Consider the following 26,398-nt stretch of genomic DNA (forward strand, 5'->3'; position numbering starts at 1 on the left):
CTTGTCCTAGGAGTATTTAAAAATAAAACCTGGAAGCTAGCAGAGTTCTGTTTGGTCCAGTGGGAGGTGATGATAATCTGCACACACTCATAACAGCACCTGGACTCTTACTTCATAAAATAAGCTTTGTGTGCTGTCCAGCTAAAAATCTGGCAAAAGGATTAATTCTAACTGGAAGCAAATAACTTCATCTGACCAGAATTAACTCTAAATGTGTGCCTAAGATTTTAAATAATGCTCTCAAATGTAATACTGTAATGATTAATTTTCATTAAAAGGTAGGACACTAATGAAACCAAACCCATCTCCATTATGCATGCTTTACTTTTATGCAGACCCTAGAGTGCCAGATATAAAACCAGAAAATGAACAGAAAAATATCACTAGTCTGAAGCTGTGGAAGTGTGAAGTTCAACTAAGAAAGCAAGCAGGGGTACTTCCAAGTGCTCTCTGTGTGTAGTCATTCAAGGCAAGCAAAGTATCATGAAGGTCATTTTTTCAAGCAGTTCATTCCTATCAGATTCAAGTCAGTGTCTTACTGGACACTGCAGTTCCAGAGGTGAAGGGATCATTTATGTTTCTGTACAGTTACGGCTCAGTCAGCATCGATCCCACAATTAGATACTGCTACAGATCATAAGCAAGAGCCCACCATTCCCTTCTGGGAACTGTTCAGAATAATCCGAGTAAAATTTTCTTCAATGAACATTCTGCTATCACAAAAGAAAGATGTACTATTATCTGGCATAAGTAAAGTATTATTAATGCATTATTGAACTTGGGTTATTTCCTGGAGGAAGGGAACTGTTTCAGAGCTCCATATTTTCACCACCTGCTCTGATTGAGCACAAATTAATTGCCTGTGGATAAACTTGTGCTCCTGCTCACTTTGTGGGTGGCAATTGCCTGTTCTGTACTCTTATAGTGCTGTTCTGTACTCTCATTAAGTGAGATACTGCTGTCATTCCTTTACTGAGACAATTCCCACTATATAATCACATCTTCCTCCCACGCTTCCCAATTATACTTCTCTAGCCTATGTCCACACTGATTTCATAACCAGTGGGATTTTACAGAGGTTTTCCAAACCCAACAATCTTCCTTTCCTTCTTGCCCACAGCTCTTTGTCTCTCAAGCATGCAGCACATTTTAAATACATGTATGCTATTACTGGTCACGTCTCCCTGCAACCACTTTGGGTTCTGGAGACATTTCTTGCAGCGTGTTTTATTTTCACTATAATTATCTGCAGTGTATGTTGTCCTTCCAAATACTAGTTTAAAAATAACAATGTATTAGTTAGATCTGGGATGTGTAAAGAAATTCAGTGATGGCATTAATATGAAATTATTACACTGGACACCGGGGATTTGGAAGGAGAAAATTCCCTGACACAGAAAGAATCCAAAGTCTGGCCAGAAAAGATGGAATTTGTAACAAAGAATACAACAGGCCAGACTTAATTTTCACTATCGACACTTAGATGGAAACAGGAGGTTTTCATAATGGATTTTCAAATCTGAAAGTCAAATACAGCTGTAGTTTGACAGAGGCTGACTCACTGAGCTTCAGGGCATGCTGAAGCACAATCACACATTCTGTTTGCTTCCAAATTCTCCCAGAGAGGCATGAACCGGCCTCACAGAGGAGACAGGATAAAGGGTGAGCTCTGCTTTGAAAAGGACAGACAATTTATCATGGATACTATGCCCTAAACCTCAGTTCTTTTACCGCATGTTATTCTCAGCATATTTATAAAATATAAGACAAGATCTAAAAATCTTACAATCCTGTGATAAAGTAACCTTTTTCCTCTGAACAGCTGCTAAGGTCAGGCTCCACAGGAAAAAAATCTGCATATTAACTGACAGCAGTTGCAAATCCACAGGACTCAAAGAGAAGAGCTGCTCTATCTCTAGACAGATAGGGCAGCAGGACTGTGTGGGTCTAATCAATTCATCTGAATGAAACACTGAATTACACATCCCAGTCTGCAGAAATCCACAAAGAAGTCAACAGCAGAAAACACTATGTTCAGTAAAAACCACCCATTGTCAAGTGCAACAAAGTAGGAGGAAAATATATGTTAGGACTGAATTTCTGGCTGTGAAACATCATCTGAAGCCAACTTCTTCTAAAGCAGTTTTCCCTGCAGGATGTTGATGGCATCAGGAGTGCAGTGAATTGGAACCTGCCTCATTCAAATTATTGCTGCCAGCAGTGTGTGCAGCACAGCAAACTGCTGCTGCACAAGCATGTCAAAGCCAGCCTTTATCATCTTTTGCTTCCTGAAAGTAACAGATCATCCCAAATACTATTATATCATCTCAAATACAATTAGCACAGGACTGGCTTATTACCAACAGAAGCACATTTCAACTTTGCTCCTAGCAAACAAAGAAAGAACAAACGTTCTGATTGAAATTTGGCTTAATAATTTCAGCAAAAACTTGTTTGCAGAACTTGAAAAGCTGTTAAATGCTTACTGCAGATGTTGGCTTATAGGACCAGAAATTTACTTTCATAATAAGAGGTTTCCCTGAAGATCTATGGTTTATGGCACTGAAGCAGAAATTTATAAAGCCAATTCCTGGTCTTACAGAAGCTGGTAAAGACTTTGCCATTGATTCCCATAGGGCCAGCATCACTCTCTAAGAAACAGAAACCATTTAATATCTACTTTTTACTGCATTCTATTGTAAGATACTCTATATGCACTGCAATAAATGCAAGTGGGAAGCTTTTATATTAGAAGACATTTCTGTTTTGAGATAGAGAAGTAGTGAGAGGAAATGCCAGAAGTCCTCTGAACTTCCCAAGTGAATTAAACACTAAACTTTGTTTTCCTTAAGAACAGTAATTACATTCTTACCCTAAAAAATGTCACTGTCCTTAAATAAGCCTGCAGAGATGTCATCACTGAGTGAACCTTCCAGGATGGAGAAATCTACTCCAAGTTGTTTAATCACTCCAAGTTGTGGGGACTCTGATCCTAACCACACAAGGGTGGAATGATCTGAAGCAGCATTTAGAGGCCAAAGTGAATTGGATGGGATTTGTTTCCTCCAATGATTTAGTTCATTACTTTTCACATTAAGCTAGCTATTCAGGTAATTCTGAAACAATTGCAAGGCCTGAGCAGATGTGAGCTCTGACAGAGAGTTGTGTGGGTGTCAGGTGTCCCTTCCCTGCTGACAAAGCACCTCAGATCCACCAGCTGGCCTTTTGTATCCACACAGACGCTACAGAGCAGAAATCAAGAGGGTTGGCAGAGCAGCAGACTCTTGTTTAAAATGACATTACAGATTCCCCTGATAACAGCAATAAATTAATTTCTTTAGACCCAGAGCAAAAGCCCTGCTTCTTTCATGGACTCAGCTGATCCAAATGCTACTTTATTTTCCTCTCTCCTCCTTAAAAAGGAAAAAAAAAAAACCACGTAAACTTTAACTGTAAATATGTGGACCTGCAAGCCTTCCAAGACAAAGGAGAGAAAATAAATTTGATGAGATCATGGGAATCTCAGTCTTACAGGTAGCAAGCATCAGCAGAAGAACATGCAGTGTGCAACAGCTTTGCTTCCCAGTCCTGCATTTTCAGAAGTCTTGGCCGAGTCCTACCATGTAAGAGGCAGGGATGGCCCTAGCAAATCCCATTTTCTAGAAAATCCAAGGAACTCAGGGCATGGCTTCTGCAGTGCAAGTGAGAACACACAAAAAATGTTCCATTTTATCACAGGCATCCAGGAGAAATGCTGGGGTTTGTGAGGCTGCAGAGCAGGAAATGGGGACAGAGGATCCAGGGACATCAAGTGGAAAGGAACTCCTGACAACCACAGTCCACCTTCCACCTGGAGCACTACAACCAGAACCACCCATTCCCTGCAACTTTTAGCTACATGATTCTTGTTCTGTTTTTTATGTTACAGGGCTGTAACAGCTTATTAAGTATGTGGGAGTGTCTGCATGGCAAACAGCAAGAGAGGAGAACAAAACATTTCATCTCCAGGCCTTGGCTCCTCACTTGGACAAGCACAAGCAGCACAAGTGAACTTTGGGACAGCACTGGGGGTAAATCAGTCCTCTCACAGCTCCTAATCAGTAGGGAAAAGGGAGCTGTGGTCCAGAGAAAATGAAGTCAGCAATCCCCAGGAGGAGGTGAAAGGGCACCTTCCCAGGCTGAGGCCCTGCTGATGGCACCCCTCTGGCTGTGCAGGAGTCCTTTCTTCTGCACTCACAAAAGAATCTAAGCAAATCATTGAAAAGTGCCTCAGGGCAGAGCTTGCTGCTAGATCAGGTTTGCCCTGTTTAAACAATAAATGAGGTAATGCATGAAACTGCCTTCTATATGAGGACACTTCATTCATAAAACAGAAATACCAAAAGCTTTGCAACCAAATAAACTTCATAGATGGGTTTAAAAGGCCCCTGCACCCCTCCCAGCAAGTGAGCAGAGCAAGCTGTAGGGATTCTGTGGCACAAGGCACACTGTTTCCAAGGACAGCTCTGTGACTTGAAATGAGAGCTGACAACTTCCAGGTCATTAACCCAGCAGTGTAAACAGGACCTATGGACATGTACATGCATTCAGGTGGGCTGGAGCAATGGCCCCAAGTGCAGAAGTCTACAAACACTGCTCTGATCTTTGTTCAGAGTTTCCAGGAAAACTTTTATTCTCTGCTCCCTTTTCCTCAACCTCAGGATATGTGGAGCCTGGTGCTGGCTATATTTGTGTTGCTAGCTGAAAGAACAGCAGAACATGCCAAGCATTTAATAACAAAATTCCAGCCTTGTGACACAACCCAGTAATCCCAAGACTGGAAGCTAACCTCATATTTCTGCTCAGCATAAAACCTTAATACTAAGAAGAGCACCGCTGTTTTTATTTTGCCTGAACCTTTTCTACAGAGGTGCATCTCACAAGTCAAGAAACCTGCTGTGTACCAGGTGGAACAGGGCTGTATTACCCATGTACCTGTGGCATCTACAGATTGGTGGTTATGACAACACAGGAGCTGCTCAAACCAGCTGTGCTGAGCTGTGTGTTCTTACACAGAGCTGGTTTTAGCTGGGTGAGCTGCTGTCATGGCCACTCCTGGTGCCCACCACCTCAGGGCCCCTCTCGGGTCACTCCTCTAAACAGGAAACAAATGGAGCTTTGCAGGGTCCTGGCAGGATCACAGCTGGGTGTGAACATGCACAGAACAATTCTCATCTAACACCCCAGCTGCAAAATGGCAGGGCAGGAGGCTCAGCAAGGCCCAGGGTCAGCCAAATGTGCATAGCAGACATTTCTAATGACTCATTGAGACCTCTGCAAAAGGGAGGAAAGAAGTTCCTCCAACTCCAGGTTGATGTTTCAACCACTGTCTGCCTTGATCATTTCCATCACCAGATCCCAACCAGCTTCTCACTGCTGCAGCTATCCTGGCTTTGACACCAGTCAGGCTTGCAGTGCAGAAAGTGCCATCAGACACCTGAAATTCCATTTTATAACAGCTTTTCACCACCAGTAACTGTGCTGCAGATGTGATAAAGCTGCAGCACAAGCCTCTGCTCTATCTCAGCACAGACAGCAGGCCCCCTCATCTGTGCCAACTTACAAGTCACAAAACAGCAGAAAAATTGTGGCCCTGCACACAGTTCTCTACAGCTGCAATATGTGACACATAAAACTGCAAATGCAAGAGTTTTAGGGGAAGACAGAAACTGTATTGTGCTAACAGTAGTAATTTATGCAGAAGGTATATTTGTTCCCATACTCAGAAGCAGAGAAGGTTTGTACCCCTTTTAAGTAGCTCTAATGTGTGCTGAACCACAGAGTTCATGCAATTTTGGGCTGCCTTGCCCTGGCACCATAATGTTTCCTGCAAAGCTCTTTCCATTCCCAATATGACTGGCATGTTCTACAAAGACCATGATCCGGCCATGTTACTTGTAAAGGACACAGAGAAGCATAATTTCAGGAGAAACACATTTACCTTCAATCTTGCCTAAGTCATCTTTGGTATCTCTGCAAGAAGCAATCTCAGGGACCTGAGTAAAAGGCCAGCAGCAGCCCCTGCTACACTTACCCTGCGGAATGACACCACATAGAAGGTATCTTCCCTTCGGTGAATCGCTTCAAAGAAGTCCTGATAGCTCCTTGGAGAGGCATAATACACTTGCAGCTCATTCCCTGAGTTCTTGCTGAAATAAAGAAGGGCAAAGGTAATTATTTTAGACTAGACAGGTAATTTCAGTGAGACTTTGGAGACCTGCTTTTTAAAGGAACTCCAGCTCTTCCTCCACTGAGAGAAACTTGAGGCACACAGAACACAGGTGAAGGTAATCAAACTACTCAGTACTTTTTGAAAGTTCAAGGTGTTTCAAAGGTCTTACTGTGGCAAAGTTTTCCAGATTTGTTTTTGTTCATGCTTCTGAGGCCAGCAAAAACCTGCTTGCTAGCTCAACAGGAAAAAAAGGTTTCAACCCAAAGTGTCTGAAAAATTGTGATGACTTCTGAAAATAAATTTAAGGATAAAACGTCGTTCTGAAATAAAATATCAAATTATTTAGCAATGAAATAATTTTCTTTTACTGCTAAGAATCCAAACCACTGAAATTGAAAGAAGTACAAAGTTAAGCATAAACAAAGTTTTTAATTTACTGTCAAATGACAAATTCACCTTCTTTCTCACTCACATTTCTTTTCTTTTTTTTCTGCTGTGTCCTCTTGTCAACTCAAAGATTTTTCCCCTGGTCAACTCCAAGGTTTGTTCTTGATTTCAGTTTAGACAGAGGAACAAAAATAAGATATTCACATAATTCTGGCTTATCTTTTCCACGGTTCTCATCTTACATATGAGACACAAGGAAAAGATGCTCTAAACCATTCTAAGCCGAAACACTGGCAAGTCCTACAGTCATGGTACTTATCCACTGTTTATCTTGGAAAGGTGAGAAATTCCTAGCATATACTGCTATCATTAATACTTCCCCAATCCCATTCCAAAAGAACTTATTTAATCACACTGGAAAGCTGCACTCAGGGAAACCATCAGCTGGACCTTCAACCTGTCATTTTCATTTCCTCCACTTTAATAGCACACTGTGTGTTTGCAGCAAGGACACTGACTGGGCATCCCTCCCCTCCCAAGTTGTCTTCTGCTGACCCAGGTTTTGAACTAGGAGGGCTAATTTAGATTATTTTAGTATGTTTATAAAACATAACAAGGCACAAATCTATCACCAAGAGATTCTCAAGCAGCAGTAATAACAGGCTGTCACCATCTTCTCTTCCACTGCTAACCCAGTCCTGTCACAAACAGAAGACTGCAGCTGACAGGGCAGCTGCCCTTTCACAGGACTGGGGGTGCAAGTCCTGGGGGATCAGGAGCAAGGCAGCTCTACTCTACACATCCCTTTCTGCAGATCTCTGCATGAGAGGACTCAGCTCCTGTCCTTCACACACAGCAAACAACGGCTGGAGCTAATCTGAGCTTGATTACTCATCCACAAAAATACACAGGCACAGCAAGTCCCTCCTGAGATGGAGCATGGAGCTGGGCTGTGATGAAAGGCATCACACCTGAGATGGAGCCTGGAGCTGGGCTGTGATGAAAGGCATCACACCTGAGATGGAGCGTGGAGCTGGGCTGAGATGAAAGGCATCACACCTGAGATGGAGCCTGGAGCTGGGCTGTGATGAAAGGCATCACACCTGAGATGGAGCGTGGAGCTGGGCTGAGATGAAAGGCACCAGCACTGGAGCTGGGCTGAGATGGAAGGTACAGCACTGCACATACAACACATTCTGAGAACTGACACAGGCTACACAGAGCTGTGTGCTAGCCCACACTCCGTGTGACACAACAAGACCTGAAAACCAGCCACAGGACAAAACTGCCCCAAAGCACTTAGAAACCACAGGGTCTTTCCAAAGCTCTGCTGGTTGTGTAACACACCAAATATGAGCGATACCAGGGGTTTATTGTAGGTACACAGATTGTGGTAATTGGGAATGGGGCTGTGGCCAAGCCTCATCCCTAGTGGGCTACAACTGTGAAAAGCAAGTGAGCAGTATTGGAAGCAATGAGAAACCAATCACAGACGGGAACAGAGGGCACACAGGTACAGTGCATGAACAATGAGAGGTATAAAAGGTTGGGCTAAAGAACAAGAGGGGCAGATGTTTGCAGCCTTCTGAAGTGATATGTCATTCTGTACGGGCAAACACCTGAAGCCTTCTGATGTGATATGGTGTAAGGGCTGAAGCTTTCTGAAATGGTAAGATGATACTCTGTGTATCATGGCCATCTCAACTGCAACATGTGCTGTGGTGTGTGCTGTGACATATTGCAAGGCAGGACATCACATCTGCCCACAGCCGCGATGGACCGCTCCACCAAAGGGAGGGAGTAGCTCCAGAACCAAAACCAGCTGCAAAACTATCAGTTTTTTAAGTAACACTTTTGCATATTACAAGAAAGCACCATCTTAAATTGTGTATCCCAAACAATGGTGCTGAACCTGGCCATTTATTGGGAGATAAAGAGAACTTTTGTTTTAAAATTCTGAAGGACACTGCTTGTCATGCACCACAGAGAACTGGGATGTTGCACACAGGCTTGTTTTGGGAAGAAATGATGCAGGACACAGTGCTTTATGCATCAAGAACCACAATCTAAACAGTGCAAAACTTAGGAAAATAACTGGAGAGTCTCATTTTGATACCTGAAGCCTTAAGAAGCACTCTTACATAAGCCCTCAACAAAATCACCTCTGAAAAAAGCCACACTATCCTATAAAGAGATGAGGGGTGATTTTCTTTGAAATCACCTTAAATTTATCTCCTCCACAGCTTTGACTTCCCTGAAATTCTTTTCAATCCTCAGCTTCCTGATGGGAGATTACAATGGACATGGAGACTATCCCTTCTAACAGAGGCATTCAGTAAACCTAAAGTTAAGCCTTTGAGTAGGACATTGGACTAGAGATCTCCAGAGGTCCTTTATAACCTAAACTTCTCTTGATTCTATGATTTCATGGAGCACCTAATAGCTGGTGGCTCCACGAGGAGCTGGAAATCTGTTATATGTTCTTAGCAGTTCCAGGACAGTCTCAGCATGCAGCTGCCATGACTCACCAGTCCTGTTCACATAAACATCCTTAATATGAAAAAACCCCAAAAAAACTCACTTCCTTCAGAGTGCAACAGATGCATGATGTTTCACGCTGTTTCCAATAATCCAGATGATTTTTTTTCAAGAGTAATGCAAGCATGTATATTAAACTGCCTTATGGCTTGAGACTGGCTCATCAGTGCTCAGTTGAAGCAGCTATCCTTCATCTGCCTGTAGAACTCAAAAAGCTTTTTTTTTCCTCTTGTAAGTCAAGATGTATCAATCAAAATTTGACAGCCTGTTCTCCATAACATTTGCCTGCAGCTTGCTCTTTTCCCTCAGGCTGATGCTGCTTTCAGAGCAGCAGTGCAAGCAGGAAGGTCACAGTGTCTTACTTGCCACAGCACCATTGCAGGTGGTGTTCTCACCAAAAAGTCCCCGCCATACTCCATTCTGCTCTTACACTCCTCTTTGACACTTCAAAGCAGACAGTCTTCTAAACAGTTTCACACAGAGATCAGGAGAGAGAAGTTTTATTTCCTTAATCTTTTCTGTCCGGTACTTCCCAGGGAAGAGGGACAGGATAGTTATGAAGAGGGGTGGGCAGGGGACATCAGGAAACTGTCCATTAACATGTTCCAGTAATCACCAGAGAAAAGTCAGCAGATGGAGACAAAGAATGCAAATGAGATACAATGGTACTTTAAGTTCATCATAATAATTTGGTGCTGGCTCTACCCTTGAAGATAATGAGAGAAACCTTTGAAACCTTCTTATAAACTAACGATGTTCTCAGAGTCCCAAATCAGCTCCCCCCGTTTTTCCCTAAATATTCAAATCTGTTTAGAAAGGGATTCTGGACAGCAAAGCAAAGATTTTCTTAAAATTCATAGCTAGAAAAGCCCTGGAAGAGTACAGCTGTGATACAGGGGTCCCTTCAACTGTAATATAAATAATTAGAAGCTGTTATTTGCTAAGGGACAGAATTAGACCAAGAAAAGTAGATGTATTTGGCTTAAGAACTCTGAGAAGATGAAAATGATCATTCTTTACCAACTGTTGGTGAAAAACTAGGTTACTAAGTAGAAAGCAATAACAAAGGAGCTGCCCTGCCTTACCTGAGACTGGTGTCTGTGTAAGGCATGGCCATTAGCTGGGAATCTGCTTTGTCACTGAGGGAGCTCTGAAAAAGGGGAAAAAAGAAAAGATGACACAAAGTGAAACCAATAAGCAATTCTGTGGTTTGCCACTACATTAAATGCAACACACAGAATGGGGGGCAGAGGTTAATCAGCACCCTGCACCAGAAACGTGCATTTTTCCACTGAAACATGAGAAACTGAAATGGTCATCAATCAAGTTGGAAAAACAAAACCAGCAAGATTTTAATACAGCCAAATTTGAAGCCAACATTCAGAGACAAGAAAGGGAGCTTGGCATCATAGACAGCATTTCTAAACATTCTACCATTCTGCTCTGGACACAGGTGAGAAGGATCTCACGTTTAATACACAACACTTCTTCTCTAGAATACTGCAGTCTTTCCCACACTGTAATGCTCTGGACAACCGCCCGCCACAACACTGCTACAACTAATCAATTTAAACACTTTGAAAATTCATTGTCTTAATTTCAGCCTCAATGTAAGTATGCCATCTAGATAAAAGAGATTTTAAAAAATAAGAAATATGAGCACAAGTCTCATAATTCTGTAGTCGTACAAAAAAAAAAATAGTCCCTCTGGCAATAATTTAAACAATAGAAATATTTCAACAAAACGAATTAGCTGTCACCCTTAACAGCGAGTCAGATGAATGTGCTGTAGAGGTTGTATTTCTCTCCACTAAGCAATTGCTTATCCTCACAGAGAAGCCATAAAAAGTATAACAATTTATTTAATTTTAGCAAATGCTGAACATATTCTGATGGCTGCAAAAAACAATTCCAAACCCTGAATCCAAGAGCACGAACGGAAGAACCAATCTGACAATGCAATAATCAACCAAACGGAGCAGCTCCAAATGGGATGTGTTGGCTGCCCTAACTGCAGGCATGATGGCCACTTCTGTCTATGATGCCAGGTGCACGTGAGGGAGAGGGCTCCGTGGAATGGGTTTTTGCTCAGGTACCTGCGGGACTCGTGCTCGCTGCTGCTGGCTGTTGCTCAGGCGCCGCGACCGCGTGCGCTCCACCTCGTGCCTGTGCACCCATCCTCGCAGCTCGTGGGTCAGCCTAGGAGGGCACAGCATCAGCACATACTGCACACAACACTGGCACCATGGTTCAGCGTTATACAACAGTTTAGCTGCCAAGGAGATGATGCCTTGGGATTTTAGCTTGTATGTTTGTCATATATTTGTAATCCTGCAGTTCTTTAGGGTATACACATAGAGTGTTAGCTACTGTCTTCACATTTTGGTCAGACACAACAATTCCTCTCTAGGCCTGGGAATCAAAGACACCTCCCTGCCTTAGGCCCTGAGAAACATAAACAAAAATGAGTTGGGGGGGTGCAAACTTGGGTTAAATTACTTCATTACCTGAACCTGTAATTGAAAGATTAACCCCCAATATGCAAATGGACCAAACATGCAAAAGTATGAAAACCCATGACCTGTCATCCATTTTTGGGTGTAGGCCCTGGATGAGCTTCGACTGCCCAAGGTGTACCTACTGAAGGCCTTTAATAAATACCCTGCTTTTACTCTGTTAGTCTTGTCTAGTCTCTGTTCTAGGTGGCCACTACAAGGCATCATAGACACTGAAGATTACTATTATTACACCTTATAACAACTTATTTTTAATACCACAGGAAGAAAATACAATTTTAAGATTTATCTATAAAGTATTAGATTCACGGGTGTTCCCACATAAAATAGATGTGGAAACACCCATTCTTTTGTCCTTTCTTTTGCCCAACAAACAGTAATTTTGAAATTAGTGGAAGGACCACTTAAATTTAAAATTAAAAGTTGATCAATTCAAGACAAATTATTGATTAAGGATAAATTTTGGCAAATAAATCTGAGAGAAAGGATGGACAAAGAGAATGGAGATAAGGTTAGTGACTCATATCTACGGAAAAAGTAGAGCTAGGTGTTTTCGAACAGTGAAAAAAGAACATCTGCAATGTCAGGTTCAGACTGCTTCTATCAGAAGCTGAAGAACAGAAGACCATCTTTTATATACCTCAGCTGGGAAAGGCTTTTAGCTGGACTTGATTTCCACATCATTAACACTTTTCTACATACGAAGTGACCTCTCTTTTAAGTCATGAAAACCCCCCAGACTATCAGAAAACTGTTATTTGGTTATTGCAAATGACCAGTGTGAAAACAGAGTGGTGAAAATCATTACTAAAAATCATGGAAACATTACAAAGATCTAAGTTGTCCTTATGACAGCAGGCATTGTGTGACAGTGTTCACAGGGGTCTTAGGATGAGGGAAGAGATGAGGATCTGACTCCATGTTTTAGAAGGCTTGATTTATTATTTTATTATATATATTACATTAAAAATATACTAAAAGAATAGAAGATAGGATTTCATCAGAAGGCTAGCTAAGAATAGAAAAAGAAGGAATGATAACAAAGGCTTGTGGCTTGGACAGAGAGTCCGAGCCAGCTGTGATTGGCCATTAATTAGAAACAACCACATGAGACCAATCACAGATCACCTGTTGCATTCCACAGCAGCAGATAATCAATGTTTACATTTTGTTCCTGAGGCCTCCCAGCTTCTCAGGAGGAAAAATCCTAAGGAAAGGATTTTTCATAAAACGTGTCTGTGACAGGCATTGGAGAGTGCAGACACTCAGGAGACACTGGTCACGTACTGGATTAACACCATGAATGGACAACAGTATCATCCACAGCTGTCCAGCAGCACTCAGCCAACACAGAGTTGATGTATCCACCCCTAATAAACTGTAAATGCTCTCAACAGGTTGTTTTCTCACCTCAGTGACTCTGTCCTGTTGATCAGAGGCCGGCAGGGTGGTGGTGGTGGTGAAATATATAACAGTGGTTCTTCTGAGACTATCATTAGTGCTTTGTTATCAGATACAGAACGGTCATACCTGGGAAAAATCAACAAAAGCACAGCAAGAAATCCCTTAAAAAACTTTTTCATGACCCTTTGACCAAAGCCAGAGAATGAGCACTATCACCAGCAGACCCATGAATGTTACAGCTGCTCCTGTGAGACCTCTGAAACAGGTGAGTAACAATTCCTATCAAACATCCAATGTTCTTAGTCAATCCCTCAAAGGGGGCTGACAGCTCTCAGTGCAGGGCAGACAGATGAGCATTAGCAGATGTTGGATCTCTTCCCAAGAAGGCCAGATATTGATAGAATATGTAGTCTGTAAAATATTCCTCATAGTAGGCAAACTATGTGATGTCTGCAGACACAACTTTTTTTTTCATTCCAGAGCTGTGCAAGACTTGCTACAGAAATACTAAATTTATTATCCACTAAAACCATGCAGATAGAAAGACCATAACCTATGTAACAACTGAGCAGCCACAAACTATATTATAACTGAATGGAGAGGATTTACATCTCTGTCTCCAGAAACTAGCTTAGTTTTGGTAAGAAGTGAAAAGCAGCATGTATTTCTCTACAAAAATCCATAACACTCAGCAATTCCTGAGGGGTTAACTATTTATCACCAAATATCTAATTTAGGTTTCTCTCCTGACTGGTTATCAATGTAACAGCTGTAGTCCTCTTGATTTTGACAGACTTGTAGCTCCTGAACCTCAAAATCTTTCTGAAAATTCAGGTATAAGAGCTTATGAAAGCCTTATTCATAATCCCCTCCCTTTCCCAGCTTTCTCTCCAACTTCATGTCCGCTTCTCTCTACTGCATCTAGGACTGATAAAGAATATGCAGCAAAGAGCTCACAGCTTGGCAAACCCATGGTGAAGCAGAGAAAGAAAAGGAGGTACAGGCATGAGCACATCCTCCTGAGAGAACCACTCCACTCTTCTGTCCCACAGCTCATGGTCTGAAATGCAGCACGTAGGATACAAAGCCCTCACCATGGCTACAGCCTTAAAATGCTCCTGATTTATTGCTTTCTTTTTGCATGGCAAAATACATTAGGGCTTTCTGCACATCTGTGCCTGGCTTTGTTCAACCAGCCAAAACACTCTGCTGGAAAGGGACAGTCTAATAGGATAGATCTTGTAAGGGAAAAACATGAGCTGTATTAGCCAGACTTCAATCTGGAGGCAATTATATGTTCACTTATGCACTGCATGCTGGAGATCTAGGAAGCCTGAAAGGCAGTATTGAATTAAATAATGGATAAGCACAGGGATGGACTCAGATGGACTTTTTAAAATGAAAAAGAGACTGCAAAGTGCATAGTGTGTTCTTACTTGTGAACTTCCCCAGTCTTCTCTGGAGCAACTAAGAAAACAAGTACTCCAGCATGAAAAGTAAGAAGATATAGATAACATGACAGCTATCACAACTATGCAACCTAAAATATAGATCAGAGGAAAAAAGCAAACAGCTGAATTGAAGAAGGTCCTGGAAGTCTTGGTGACAAGCACTTGTGGATAAGCTCTCTTCCCTAACACCCTGCAGCACAGCCACGTGTACACTTCTGAAGCTCTACACATTGGGTACTCTGGGAGATAAAACATCATATTCATTTGAAAAGCAAACTGAGAAGCTTTCAAAACACTGTGCTTAGAACTCAGGTACTCTGTAAAAGCAGCAAGAGCACCAGCCAAAAAAGTGAGCAAGGCAGTGAGGGCTAAAAGCACCAGTGCCCTCTGCCACCCAAAATACGTAAAAGGTTTTGATCTCACCTGTTACTCTTCTCTGAAATGATGCCCTCAGGTATCTTCTGAGCTGTGCTGGACTCCTGGTGAGCTGAGAACTCCAGAAGATTTCTGGTCCGGTGGTTAGAACTCACAGTGGAATCTACTGCATTGGGATCCTTTTCAAATACACTGGAAAACATAGTAAACATAGCAAAATGTATCACACACGTAAGAGCTCTTCAAGGCAGAGCATTTTCTGTAAGGCATTTAACACTCAGGTGGAAAAGTTTCTGGCTGCTGTTACATTACATGGATAAGGTTCATGTTGTATCTACTGTAAAAAACTGAGGCGTCATCATAATATCATTGTTCAAAGCAGTAGTGGTCAGAAAAGCATTTCTGTTCTCTTTTTCAGTTTTAATTGATTGAAGGACTCAGATGCTCTAGTTTTCACATTTCCTCACACAAACTACACCTGCTGAAACTAAGAACACTCTGCTTGTAATCCAGGTCTACAGGGATAAGAAAATGATCTACAATCAAGTCAAAGCACGCCAAAACTTCAACTTTCATCAGCATCAAAGTACAATCTACATAGTTTATATGAATACAACATGCAAGGAAAACTTAGCTGTCAAATTCCGTGCAGCTGCAAGCCTGGAATGTTATGCCAGACATCTACCAGGACTGTACACAAACCTAAATATGTTCAATTCTACTTGGATTTCGAACAACTGGCAGGGCCAACAGCCCCACGGGCAACAGGCCATGGTGCAGACACCCTGATCTGGTGTGTGCTGGCATGGACTGGAGGATCCTGGCCTGGAGGCTGCTCAGCCAGCCAGGAGTGTCTGTGCTGCCCTCCATGCAGAGAGGGAGCAGCACTGCACGTGTGAACAGACAAGCCCACCTTCAGAAGGGTAAGCTACAACTGAGAACTCTCAAAAGCACAGAAGCAATACTTCAATTTCTCCTCTCCAGCGGCTGGCTTTCCTCTTTCATAACACACTTGCTTCCTGAAATATGCATGTTTACAAACCCAAACCCTAACCTTCTTGGCTGCCAACAGCAGAGCATCACCAGCAGCAAGAGTGAAAACATAAAAATGCAATGCAGCACACTGATGAGATCTCTGCCATTCACGCTGATAGCAGTTCACAGAGTGTATTTTAACTCATGCCCCACCCCTCCTGTCCAGCAGACAAGTATTTCTTGGTTTTACATGGCATCACTGAAACAGGCAATAAATACAAATAGAGACAGGCAAAACCTAGCAAGGAGGGCAGATTAAATACTCCACAATTAAGCAGAAGGCAGACAAAATTGCCTAGAAATTCCTTCTCTTTTGCCAACACTTCTGCACTCCTATTAGCAGTGACCCAGTGAGCAACTGTGTCATGTTCTGAACCAGAGGAGTCAGGACAATCCTAGACTCAGGCTGATGTTGCTTTGACTGCCTCCTCTCCTCCAGGTTTCCAGGCAGCAGCACGGAATGAGGGCAGCAGAAATGCTACAGGCTCTGCTTTCACTTGTGCAAAGGGGCAGAAAAGCACTTACAGTTTCCTTACTGCCTGTGTGCAGTGTATCCAAATGTCTCATTGCTTCTCCTGCACAGAAAGCTGGATGGTTTATTCATTACCTCCTATCGGGCAACACCAGACCTATCCAATTTTACAGAATCAGTCCCCACTACCTACTAGGTTTTATGAGATCACATCTCTTCTCTGCCAATGAAAGCATGAGCACAACTGGCAGCATCTCAAGCCCAAGAACCAGAGAGCAAAACTAAGGCTGATGTTTAAACAGATGCCTCACATTCCTGCTGGAAGCCACTCACCTGTGAAATGCCCTTACTGTACTTAATCTGGAGTCATGACAGCTAGAAGTACATGGTACTTTATTCATTAGCCCAAGAATATCCCTCAGAAGATCTGAAAGTTGTTAACTCTCCTGCAAATCCCTTCTCCACAGCCTGAAGTGTATCAGCCATCCAGTGTGCTGCTGGACCTCCTGGATTCTGGTGTTTTAGCCTATCCTACTTCTCTTCTTTCCTATTCAAAATGACACACAGAACCAGAGAAACTGTCCATGTAATTAGTTAGTTAAAGCTGAGAAAAAAATCTAAACAGAAGAACTGCAACAAACTGCTTTTTATCCATGATGCTCTTCCTTCCTATTTGTCTCATTCTGCAAAAGCAATTCTTGTTATTTCAGGTTCCAGCTTGGCGAGGTGAAGTGTCACATACAATTCATTCCTGCTGCAGCTCACCCTGAACTCCCAACAGAGACAAATACAAACCAAGGATAAAGACACACACTGCACCACAAGCACAGCTAATCTTCCTTTCTGTGATTTAGTTGTTTTAGCTACACACCCATTCTAAACCACACACACCACATTTATTGCATCAGCTCTAGAAGACAGGAAATGTTTATTTTCCCTCTTCTCAAGCATAAAACATCTGTATCTTTTCATCAACTGAGCATGGGATGTTTCAACCTGAAAGAAGATACCTTCAAAAGCAAAAGGCAAAGAAGGAGGTGAACAGAGTATGCTTTGCCATCCTTACACGCATAAACCATGGTGCCCACTTCTCACAATGTGAACACAAACTTGAGAACAAGATATGATATCAGGGTATTTTTCCCAATGCCCTTTCCTTTATCAGGATCGTTTATTTTTCTTTTGAAGCAGAGCTAGCAGCGATTTCTGCTACATAGGCCACTTTTGCACTCCCTCTTTCCCATTCTTTTTCTAGGACATTGCAAATGACTGTTCCTTCTCAATGTCTCAGATACGCCTGAAAAAAAAGAAATGTAAAAATCCCCTTTGTTGCTCCCCTGGTTTGTGGCAATGATCTGAAACCAAAATAACTTTAGTTCTGGATAAGGAAAAGCCCCACAAATTTAAATCCTGCCCCACTTTCACCTTCTAATTACTTGGGGAGTTTTGCTAGTTTTGTTAGTTTTTTCCCCATCTGAACAGATGATGTTGTTCTGATGTATCATTTCTTTCTCTTCTCCCCAGAGGGAACACTAGTGAAGTTTGTCTATAAATAGGGCTCCATCTTCAGGAAACAAATAGGAGAGGACATGTAGGTAATGGTCCATGTCCTCCAGTTTCTCCAAGTCCTTTCCTTGCCATGTGGTACCTGAGGGCCTGAGACAGGGCACCAGAAATATTCCTCCTTCTTCATCTCAAATTAATATGGGGGAAAAGCGTGACTTAGGAGCAAGGAATCCCTCCAAGCAGCTGGGATGATGATGGACCTGTCCTGCAGAGCTGCATCTGGAAACATCTTCTGACCTCAGGCATGCTGAGCTTCACAAGTGCCAAGCAGAACAGCAGCAATACAAGCAGCAGCAGGAAGGGTCTACAGAACACATCCCAGCACCACAACACTGAGGAGCAAGTAAATACTGGGCATTTAAAAGCATCAGGCAGAAGAGGCCAGAAAATGTGAAAAAGAAAGGTAGAAGATCCCATTCAGAGGGAAGAAAGCTTCAGAAAAACAGTATTCTCAAACAAGATACCAACAGTTAGTTTAAGAGCTGGTTTAATATGACAGATGGCAAAAGCCTTGTCAGTTTTTTCATCCTGTTGAGCTACAAGATGAGAAGTTGGAAAAGGAAGAGCACTTTGGCATACCTGCTCTGCGCAAGTCCTAACTGCAGGAACAGAGTTACTGCCCCACATTACAAGTAAAAAAAGACTGAAGCTGAGAATTGGCTTTACTGGGCAAGACAGTCTTTTAGAAGTTGGAATCTTTCCTTGGAATCTTTCTTGTTTAGCTCACTCACACACCTGGGGTGCCTAGCAAGGCTTTAGAGCCTGCATTTGGACATCCCAGATACTGTGAGCATGAAAGGGTTTTCACAAGCCACAAACACCCTGTCCAAGCTGGCTGAGCTCTTGGCTTGTTCAGATGCAAAACCAGATCCAAGGGAAAAAAGAAAGAACCACTAAATACTTCATGCAGATGTTTGTTCCGACGTGTAGATAAATTTGATTATAAGAGGGAAAGAAAAGCAGCACTCCTGCCATGGTTTCTCCAGGCACCTGATATTTTAGCTGTATTTTTACTTCTTTGGTTTGAATGTCAGTTTGATAAATGTGAAAGCAAGTCTTGCCAGGAGTCCAAACTAAATTTCATTTGTGCTTCTGGCTGAACAAATCCTGTGCATTTCAAGTTTTGAATACTGACATTTAAGTTGTACAGTAATTTGTAGACGAAAGCCAACAGTGGTATCATAACAAAGAGTTTTCTGGGGACAGAACTCTGAGCATGAGCTGGGAAGTTTCCAACAAGCTAAAGTTGACATTGCAAGGAGACACCAACCAAAGACCTTGTCCTCTTCCTAACTGATTCCAGACATGGCTGCCATAGTGCCAGACACTTTCTGGAAAGTATTCCTTGTTTCTACTCCCGATGAGTGCCCCATCTGCTGACAGCAAGGCTCTGCCTTCTCCTGAGGGCTGCTCCACAGCTGCCCTCCTCTGAGTGCTGGGCTGGAGAGAGCAGCCCAGCCTTCCTCCTCTGCACTGGAAGAGGAGGAAAGCAACCCAAAGAGGAGTTTTTGTATATTTTTGCTGTGTTTTGCATGCTTTAAATAGTAATTAGTTTAAATAGCAAAATTTTAATAAAGCCTCTGGAAAGGAAGAAAACAGATATTGACACCCAGAGCACTCTCTTTTGCTTAGATAACTCCGTACCATTATCTGGCCTTTATTGCCAAAGCTTGTGGCTGTGATCAGCAGAGGACAGAGGAAGGAATCCCTTCCTGCTCCCAGAGTTGTAGTTTGTAAGAAAACCAAAGATATCCAATTTTGTTCCAGCATCAACTATCAAGAGAGGTAATGAAAGGTCTGGAACCTAGATCCATATCCAATTCACTCAGCCTGTCCTTTTTCTCTCAATTTCTCCCTCTGTCTTCAAGGAGAAACTACAACACAAGACCAAAGGTGTGCTGCAGAAGCAGTTTTATATCTTTTGGCCATCTCCAACACAAATGTACACTCAGCTCAGCACTGAAACGTTTTCTTTCAGTGTCACAAACACCATATTAAGTTTCCTGTACTACAAGTGTTAAGATCCTCAAATGTCTTCTGACGCTTCTGCTATAACACCCAGAGGGCTTCATCTCTCCTTGACAGCCAGAAGCCATGGGCCTGCCTTACACAGCACTGTTTTATGCTTCATGCACTCAACTCACAGTTTGTTCTTCACATTTCACCAGTTCCTCTCTACTAGTGAATAAGAAATTAATAGGCATTTGACTGTCATCATTTGTATGTAGGTTTACTATACATCACATTTAAGCCTATCAGCCTCCTGAAGACATATGAGAGGCTATTGAGGCTTGCAAAAAGCAGAAAACCAATCCTTTTCTATCCTTCATCAAGGGCAAAAAAAACCCAGGAGTGGATGAACTGAGGAAAACAAACTGACCCTGAAGTACAGCCCATGATCTGCAGCTCTCTGCTCTCAGAACCCCTCTCAGAGAGGCTTTGAGCTGTCACCCTGAGTTTGGAAGTTCCACTCCTGCAAGCCATGCGTGCTTCCAACCAACCTGCCCCACTTTGCTCTGGAACAGAGGCAGGAAGGAGCACACACAGAGTCCAGAAGAAATGTTAAGGAAACAAACTAATGCAAGGCCAAAAGAATGCTGTTTGAGCTGCTGGTCACTGCCCTTCACGTGGGGCAGGTGCCAGACTTCAGCCTACTCAGCACATGCGACTCAAGGGGACATTTGGGATGTTTCTGAACATACCATGTCACTGCTTGAGGTCACCTGCCAGGGCAGCACAGAGGAGACTTCAGACCACGCCAGGACTTGGCCTGGCAGCTGTGGGTGGGATCTGCACTGACAGACCCCAGCACAAGCACACAGCTCCCACACCTCTGCAGCAACACAGCACTTGCTGCATGTGATGGTATGGGAACAAGATCAGCTCATTACCCACACAGAAAATGCTCCCTGCTGGCATTATTCCTCTAACTTTCCAACATCCCATCACTGAGCTATCCCTACACTCCTGCTGACCACACAACAGGTCTCTCTCTTTAATCAGAGTCCAGCATAAAGTCTCAAACAACAGCAAACTTGCACAACACCACTGCTGAATGCACCTCAGAGTAACCCTGGTCTCCCACATGCCCAGGTAAGGGCACTAGACCACAGTGACACCAATACAGGTGTGCCCAATGGATGGTGCTGTCAGCAGCCCAAATCCCTCATGCTCCAAAAGCCCAGCAGATCCCAGCAGTGCTGACTAGCATGCCGCACACTGGGTGGGATGCTAATCTGGGTACTGCTATCAACGACTTGTATTTTCATTACTTTATCCTCACAAACAGAAGGTCATGGTAGCTTGCAAACTGAACAATCCTTGGGCAATTTCCTCATTTTTATTAAAGATGATTATTCTTAGCACTTCTGCATTTTTTTTTCCTGTTTGTGCAACCAATTTAAGAAATTAGACACACCCCTAAGTCCTCCAGGAATCAAAAGTCACTGCTTCTTCATTTCAAATGACAAATCACTTCTCAGCCAGCCAGGCCAGCGTCTTTATTTGCAACTGCTCAGTGGATCTAAATTTTTAATAGATTATTCAGTTTCCAGGATAGTCCTGGAAAGTAGAGAAAAATCCATGAGGACACCCTGGAGAGGAGCTGCAATGATATCTCTGCTAAAGGCCAGCCATTCCACTGCAGCTGCCTGAGGTCAGTGAGGCACAAGAGGTTCTGAAGCAGCAGCAGCAGCTGTACTGAGCTACATCAATCACCACCTCACTCATCCTCCATCACAAATACTGCTCCCTGCATATCTTCAAGTCTGTTTTCCAGTTTGAAAGGGATTCCAGCCATACAGAGGAGGCCAACTTGTAAGGAAACACAAAATTTATAATAATACTAAAAACCCAGTATCACACCACCCTCTCAAACCTCCTGTTCCCATCTCTTTGCAAATCTGCCTTTCCTCCCTCCAACTTCATATTTTTGTTTTCTGTCCACTACATAGCTAAAGTGGTAGTTAGGACACATTCTGGCTGGCTGACGTCTTAATAAATGCTCTAAGATTGCTGCTAGGTGACAACCACCATGTGAGCTTATGCAGACTGATTATGGGGAAAGAAATAACTAGCTGAACACTTTTTATAGCCAAAAAGATAATGCTACAGCCACCAGCTTACATGCTTTGCTGCTACGATCCCAAGAAGAGATGCAGAAAATTTATCTTTTGCATCTTCTGTGATTGCTCTTCTTTTCCTGCTTTTTACATGTGACTTGGGTTATTTTCCTGCAAATATCTTACTATCACATGTAGGACTTGCATTAAAAAAACCAAAACAAACATACAAGACAATTTATATTGAAATGAGAGCGGGGAAGAGAATCAAAATAAAAATATTTCCAAAATAAATATATGGATTGTTTAGACTAGAACATGTGCTTGGTTGCCATTTGTTTCAGCCTTGTTCATGCTTGTTTAACACATTTTCAGATCTGTTTACTCTAAGGCATAGTCCAACACAAATGTGGAAATCAAAGGAGGAGAAAAAGGCATCAAGGAGCTGAAATAATTTGAAAATGACCAGATTTGATGATGTAAGTGCTAAAAAACCAGCACAGCTAATTAGATGTTTGTCAATGGCAGCAGCCAGCCATACCTCAAGGATGCCATGGCAGCTGGGAGTGGGACCAACAGCAGCTCCACAGAAAGCACACATGGAGGCAGGAGAGCCAACTCCAGATGCCCTGGTTGCAGCTCCCAGCCCTGCTCTGTGCCAAAGCCTGTGTGCTCCCTGCCTTTAGGCCAACGCTGCTGGCTGCCAGCTCCTGCCTTGCACCTCACAGAATGCAAGGCTGGGGCAAGGGGGTGATCTCAGTAATGAACTGAACCAAAATACACCCTCCTCCCTCCACACACCTCACCAATCACTCTCAAATAATAATAAAAGGAGGTTTTTATATGTGTTGAATCCAAATCCAAATAACTCACTAAGATTACAGAATAGTTCACTGACACACAGATGGGAAATTCCTGGGCGCCTCTCTTTTAGTATAAAACACACAGATAAAAGAGAAACACTAACAGAATTTCTGCTAAATTAGTTCTGCTTTTAATAACTGAAAGCTTCAGTTTTCAATACAAAGCAGCAACAAACCCAAAGAGTTTAGTAACACGGAACTAACCTAATGCAGAGTGACCACCAGCTCCCCACAAGCCCCTCACATCTTCAAATTGCACTGGCATTCAATTTCTATACAATCAGACTTGCATTCTTTTCTTAGAGATACCACGGTGCTGTATCAAAGACTGAAGGATGTTCTGAAAGGCTTGTCAGTAATTAAGCAGATTGGGCAGCACTCTCCCTGAAGTATTTTCAAACAGATTTCTTGTGTCAACAGGCCAACTTCCCTACCAGACTTTCACCCCCACCCCCAAATTCCCAAGTTCAGCATTACAGATTACCCCCACGCTATCTGTCAGCATGAAAACCTGTGTCAGCAGAATAATTTTGTCTGCTAAACTCGTTTGCCAAGGGCTGCCACATCCTGGACTGCTTTCCATAATCTTAAAACAGCAGAACAGCAGTCTCAGCATCCTCCACGAAACATTACAAACGCCTCACCACACACACAGGCAACAAGACTTAAGACTGATTAAAAAAAATTATGTGTTAGTCGTTATTAGTGCAACACACTAATGCAGAGAAAACACAGATACACACAGAATGTGCAATCTGAGATCAGCCACCCATCCAGATGGGATTGCTCTGGGGGATGCTGAGCCCAAACACTGCACCTTCACTGATCCACTGCAGGACTGCCTGCTCTTCAGCCTCACATCCCCAACCTTGAACAATCCAACTGTTTCTCTGCTTTCTCTGGTTTGACAGAAAGAGGTAACCTATACATCTGCCCTTTTGTTTTACCCCTAGTCTTCAAAAAATCCTACCACTTCCCACAACTTGAAAAGCATCTTACAATAAAGCCAGCTAAGGGAATTTAAAAGTCTGCTACAGATTTTAGGGGGTGAATTTCCCATGATTTTGCTTTTTTGGATGTCACACTCTCTTTGCAATTGGTTTTAAGTAACAAAATATTCACTGCTAGTATGTTTGGAGCAAAATATCCTGAGCCTAAATGCTGGCACACCTCCATTCAGGTGTATAAGTGAAATGATTTCTTATATAGAAAAATTGGCAACACGAGGTTTCAGAACATATTTACCTCCAGCTAACCACTGCATGGAAATTAGGGATTCCACAGTTAGCTAACTGGGGGGAAATAGTGTTTTTGCTGAACTATAAGCTAGCATGGATATTATCACAAAAAGAGTTACTTGTTTCTGTAAGAAATTGCGGGGACTGAAACAAAGGACATATATTGGAAGCTTCTGTTGTTAAGGACTAAGCAGAACAGCAATCCTGTCCTGTTCATGGAGCTGCCATTCAGTGACACCTTTATAAAAGGAAGAAAATGTGTATGGGAGGAGTGAAATCTAAAGAAATTGTCTGTACAGCTCATATTCCGGGTCTTCCAAAGAGTATTGCACAATCAAACATTCACACCACCTTGATACAGCCCAGCATTTTAATTGCAGTGTGAGCATTTCTTCTGCTAGGGAGGACAAAAAGAAAAACAAAAACAGGAGGAGTAATTCCTTGCAAATCTGCAATTACATTTCTCTTCGTTGCCTAAATCCAGTGCTGATGCAAACCACCTGGTTCAGGCACAGCAGTTACACTGGCATGCTCAGCTACTCTACAGGCCAGGAACAGTCAGGCACCCAAGGATTTCTTCTTGCTTTATCTACTTTATTAAACATTAAACCTGTCAGAAAGTTAACCCTGTCACATTCCTATAGTTACTGAGTGCTGCAAAGACATGAACACAACATGACCTTCCTGACCACTCTGACAGCAGTGCCTTGCCACTGAGCTCAACACCTTGCTTATTTTTGGGGGTAGGGAAGATGGCACAAAACTTCAGAGCACTGTGGTAAAAGACTTTCCACCCACCTCTCTGTTCCCAAGCCTTTCATCACGAACAAGAATTTCATGCATTCCATCATCTCACTGCAATGCAGACACAAGTACATTTCCCCCAGCTTCAGAAAGATGACTGGCTCTAGTAATTCTCAACCAGTGTCTATCTCAAGTGAATAGTAATGCTTCAAATGTAGATGGGATGTACAAATCAATCCCTTCGTATCTGGAAGATGACTTTTCTGCCCGATAGTCAAAAATCACAACACAAATCCTAAATACACTAAGAAACGGTCTACCTTAACATCATCCATATCAAAGCAAAATTATCAGCTGTATTTCACTTCCTAATATAAACAATATTTGCAGTAAGTGCAAATACTTCAGAAGTAATTTCAGCTTTAGCAATTTTTCTAATACTAAAAATACAAACATCACTTTCTAAAAATTTATCACAGTCAGAAACAAAATCTTCCTCCGTATTTATCCCATTCCTTTAGTTTGACTGGGATTTTGAGGACAAATGCAGACACTGCTGACTGGGATCCTACTGAAATATTATGCCTCTTTGAAAAAGTGAACAGCTCAATCAAAAAGGTCTTTATGTTCCAAAGCAAGTTAAATAGATAGGTATGTGCAAGAAGTATTTCTTTTTATTCTCCCCCTCTTCCACAGATTTCTTTATAAAGTGTCTGGCAAGTGATGTAGCTTTTCCCTGCTGTTCTCTGGCTTTTACACTCTACTGATAACAGTAAAAACAAGAGAAGTTTCTGATTACCACTTCAACTAATTAAAGAGAGGGAACAACTTCTTCACCAGACCTGGGAGACAAGAGCTTACTCTGTAATGAGGGAGCTGGACACATCTTAAGAGTCAGGGCTGCAAGGCATGGAATATACAGCAGGGCTTCCTGAGTATTTTGAATACTAAAGCAGCTTCAAGTCATAGCTACTGAAATTAGCACAGGTATGAGCAAGCAGATAAGCTCTCCAAGTCAGACTTTTTTTTCCTAAAAGGTTTCTAAACACAGTTCTTAATCTCTACAGGCATAAATGGAACAGACAAACTGCTGAATCCTGGCACTGAATTAAAAAATGCCAAACCAGAAGAAATGAGATGTAAAAGATCCAGCCCTTATTGCCAGAAGGATTCCAGAAGAGGAAACATTATACAGAGGCATCTTCCCCTAAGCAGGAGGAGAATAAATGACAGATTTCAGATTTCAAGCTCAAGGCTTTAAAACAACACTGGCTATTATTAATGATTCAAAAAAAAATCTCAGGACAGTAAACTTGCCAGGCGAAGAGGAATTTCTAAGCAGCTTACCTCAATGGACCATAATTCAACATTATAAAGGCCAGTATCACCATCACACAGAGTGTCCTTCTCTTCGGAGACGATACTTTGAGCTTCTGGTTCTAGACAGAGAAAACAGAAGACACTGAGTAGAAGAGAGGTACACATATGCAGGGGTATATCAGAAGCCAAGTACATACATCAAATTATATTTGATTTT

General features: G+C 42.4%; 1 protein-coding gene across 1 annotated transcript in view; it reads right to left on the bottom strand.

The window, feature by feature from the left end:
* The window catches only part of ATF6 (activating transcription factor 6), a 72,364-nt gene that overhangs the window by 32,775 nt on the left and 13,191 nt on the right, over positions 1-26,398 (bottom strand). The window contains exons 9-14 of the mRNA XM_074546522.1: positions 26,209-26,300; positions 14,931-15,074; positions 13,063-13,182; positions 11,233-11,335; positions 10,222-10,286; positions 6,074-6,188 (exon numbers count right to left, since the gene is read on the bottom strand). Of these exons, the coding sequence (XP_074402623.1) occupies positions 6,074-6,188; positions 10,222-10,286; positions 11,233-11,335; positions 13,063-13,182; positions 14,931-15,074; positions 26,209-26,300 (639 nt within the window). The remainder of the gene's footprint in view (positions 1-6,073; positions 6,189-10,221; positions 10,287-11,232; positions 11,336-13,062; positions 13,183-14,930; positions 15,075-26,208; positions 26,301-26,398) is intronic.

Source organism: Zonotrichia albicollis, chromosome 8 (genome assembly GCF_047830755.1).
Source record: "Zonotrichia albicollis isolate bZonAlb1 chromosome 8, bZonAlb1.hap1, whole genome shotgun sequence".
NCBI lineage: Eukaryota > Metazoa > Chordata > Aves > Passeriformes > Passerellidae > Zonotrichia > Zonotrichia albicollis.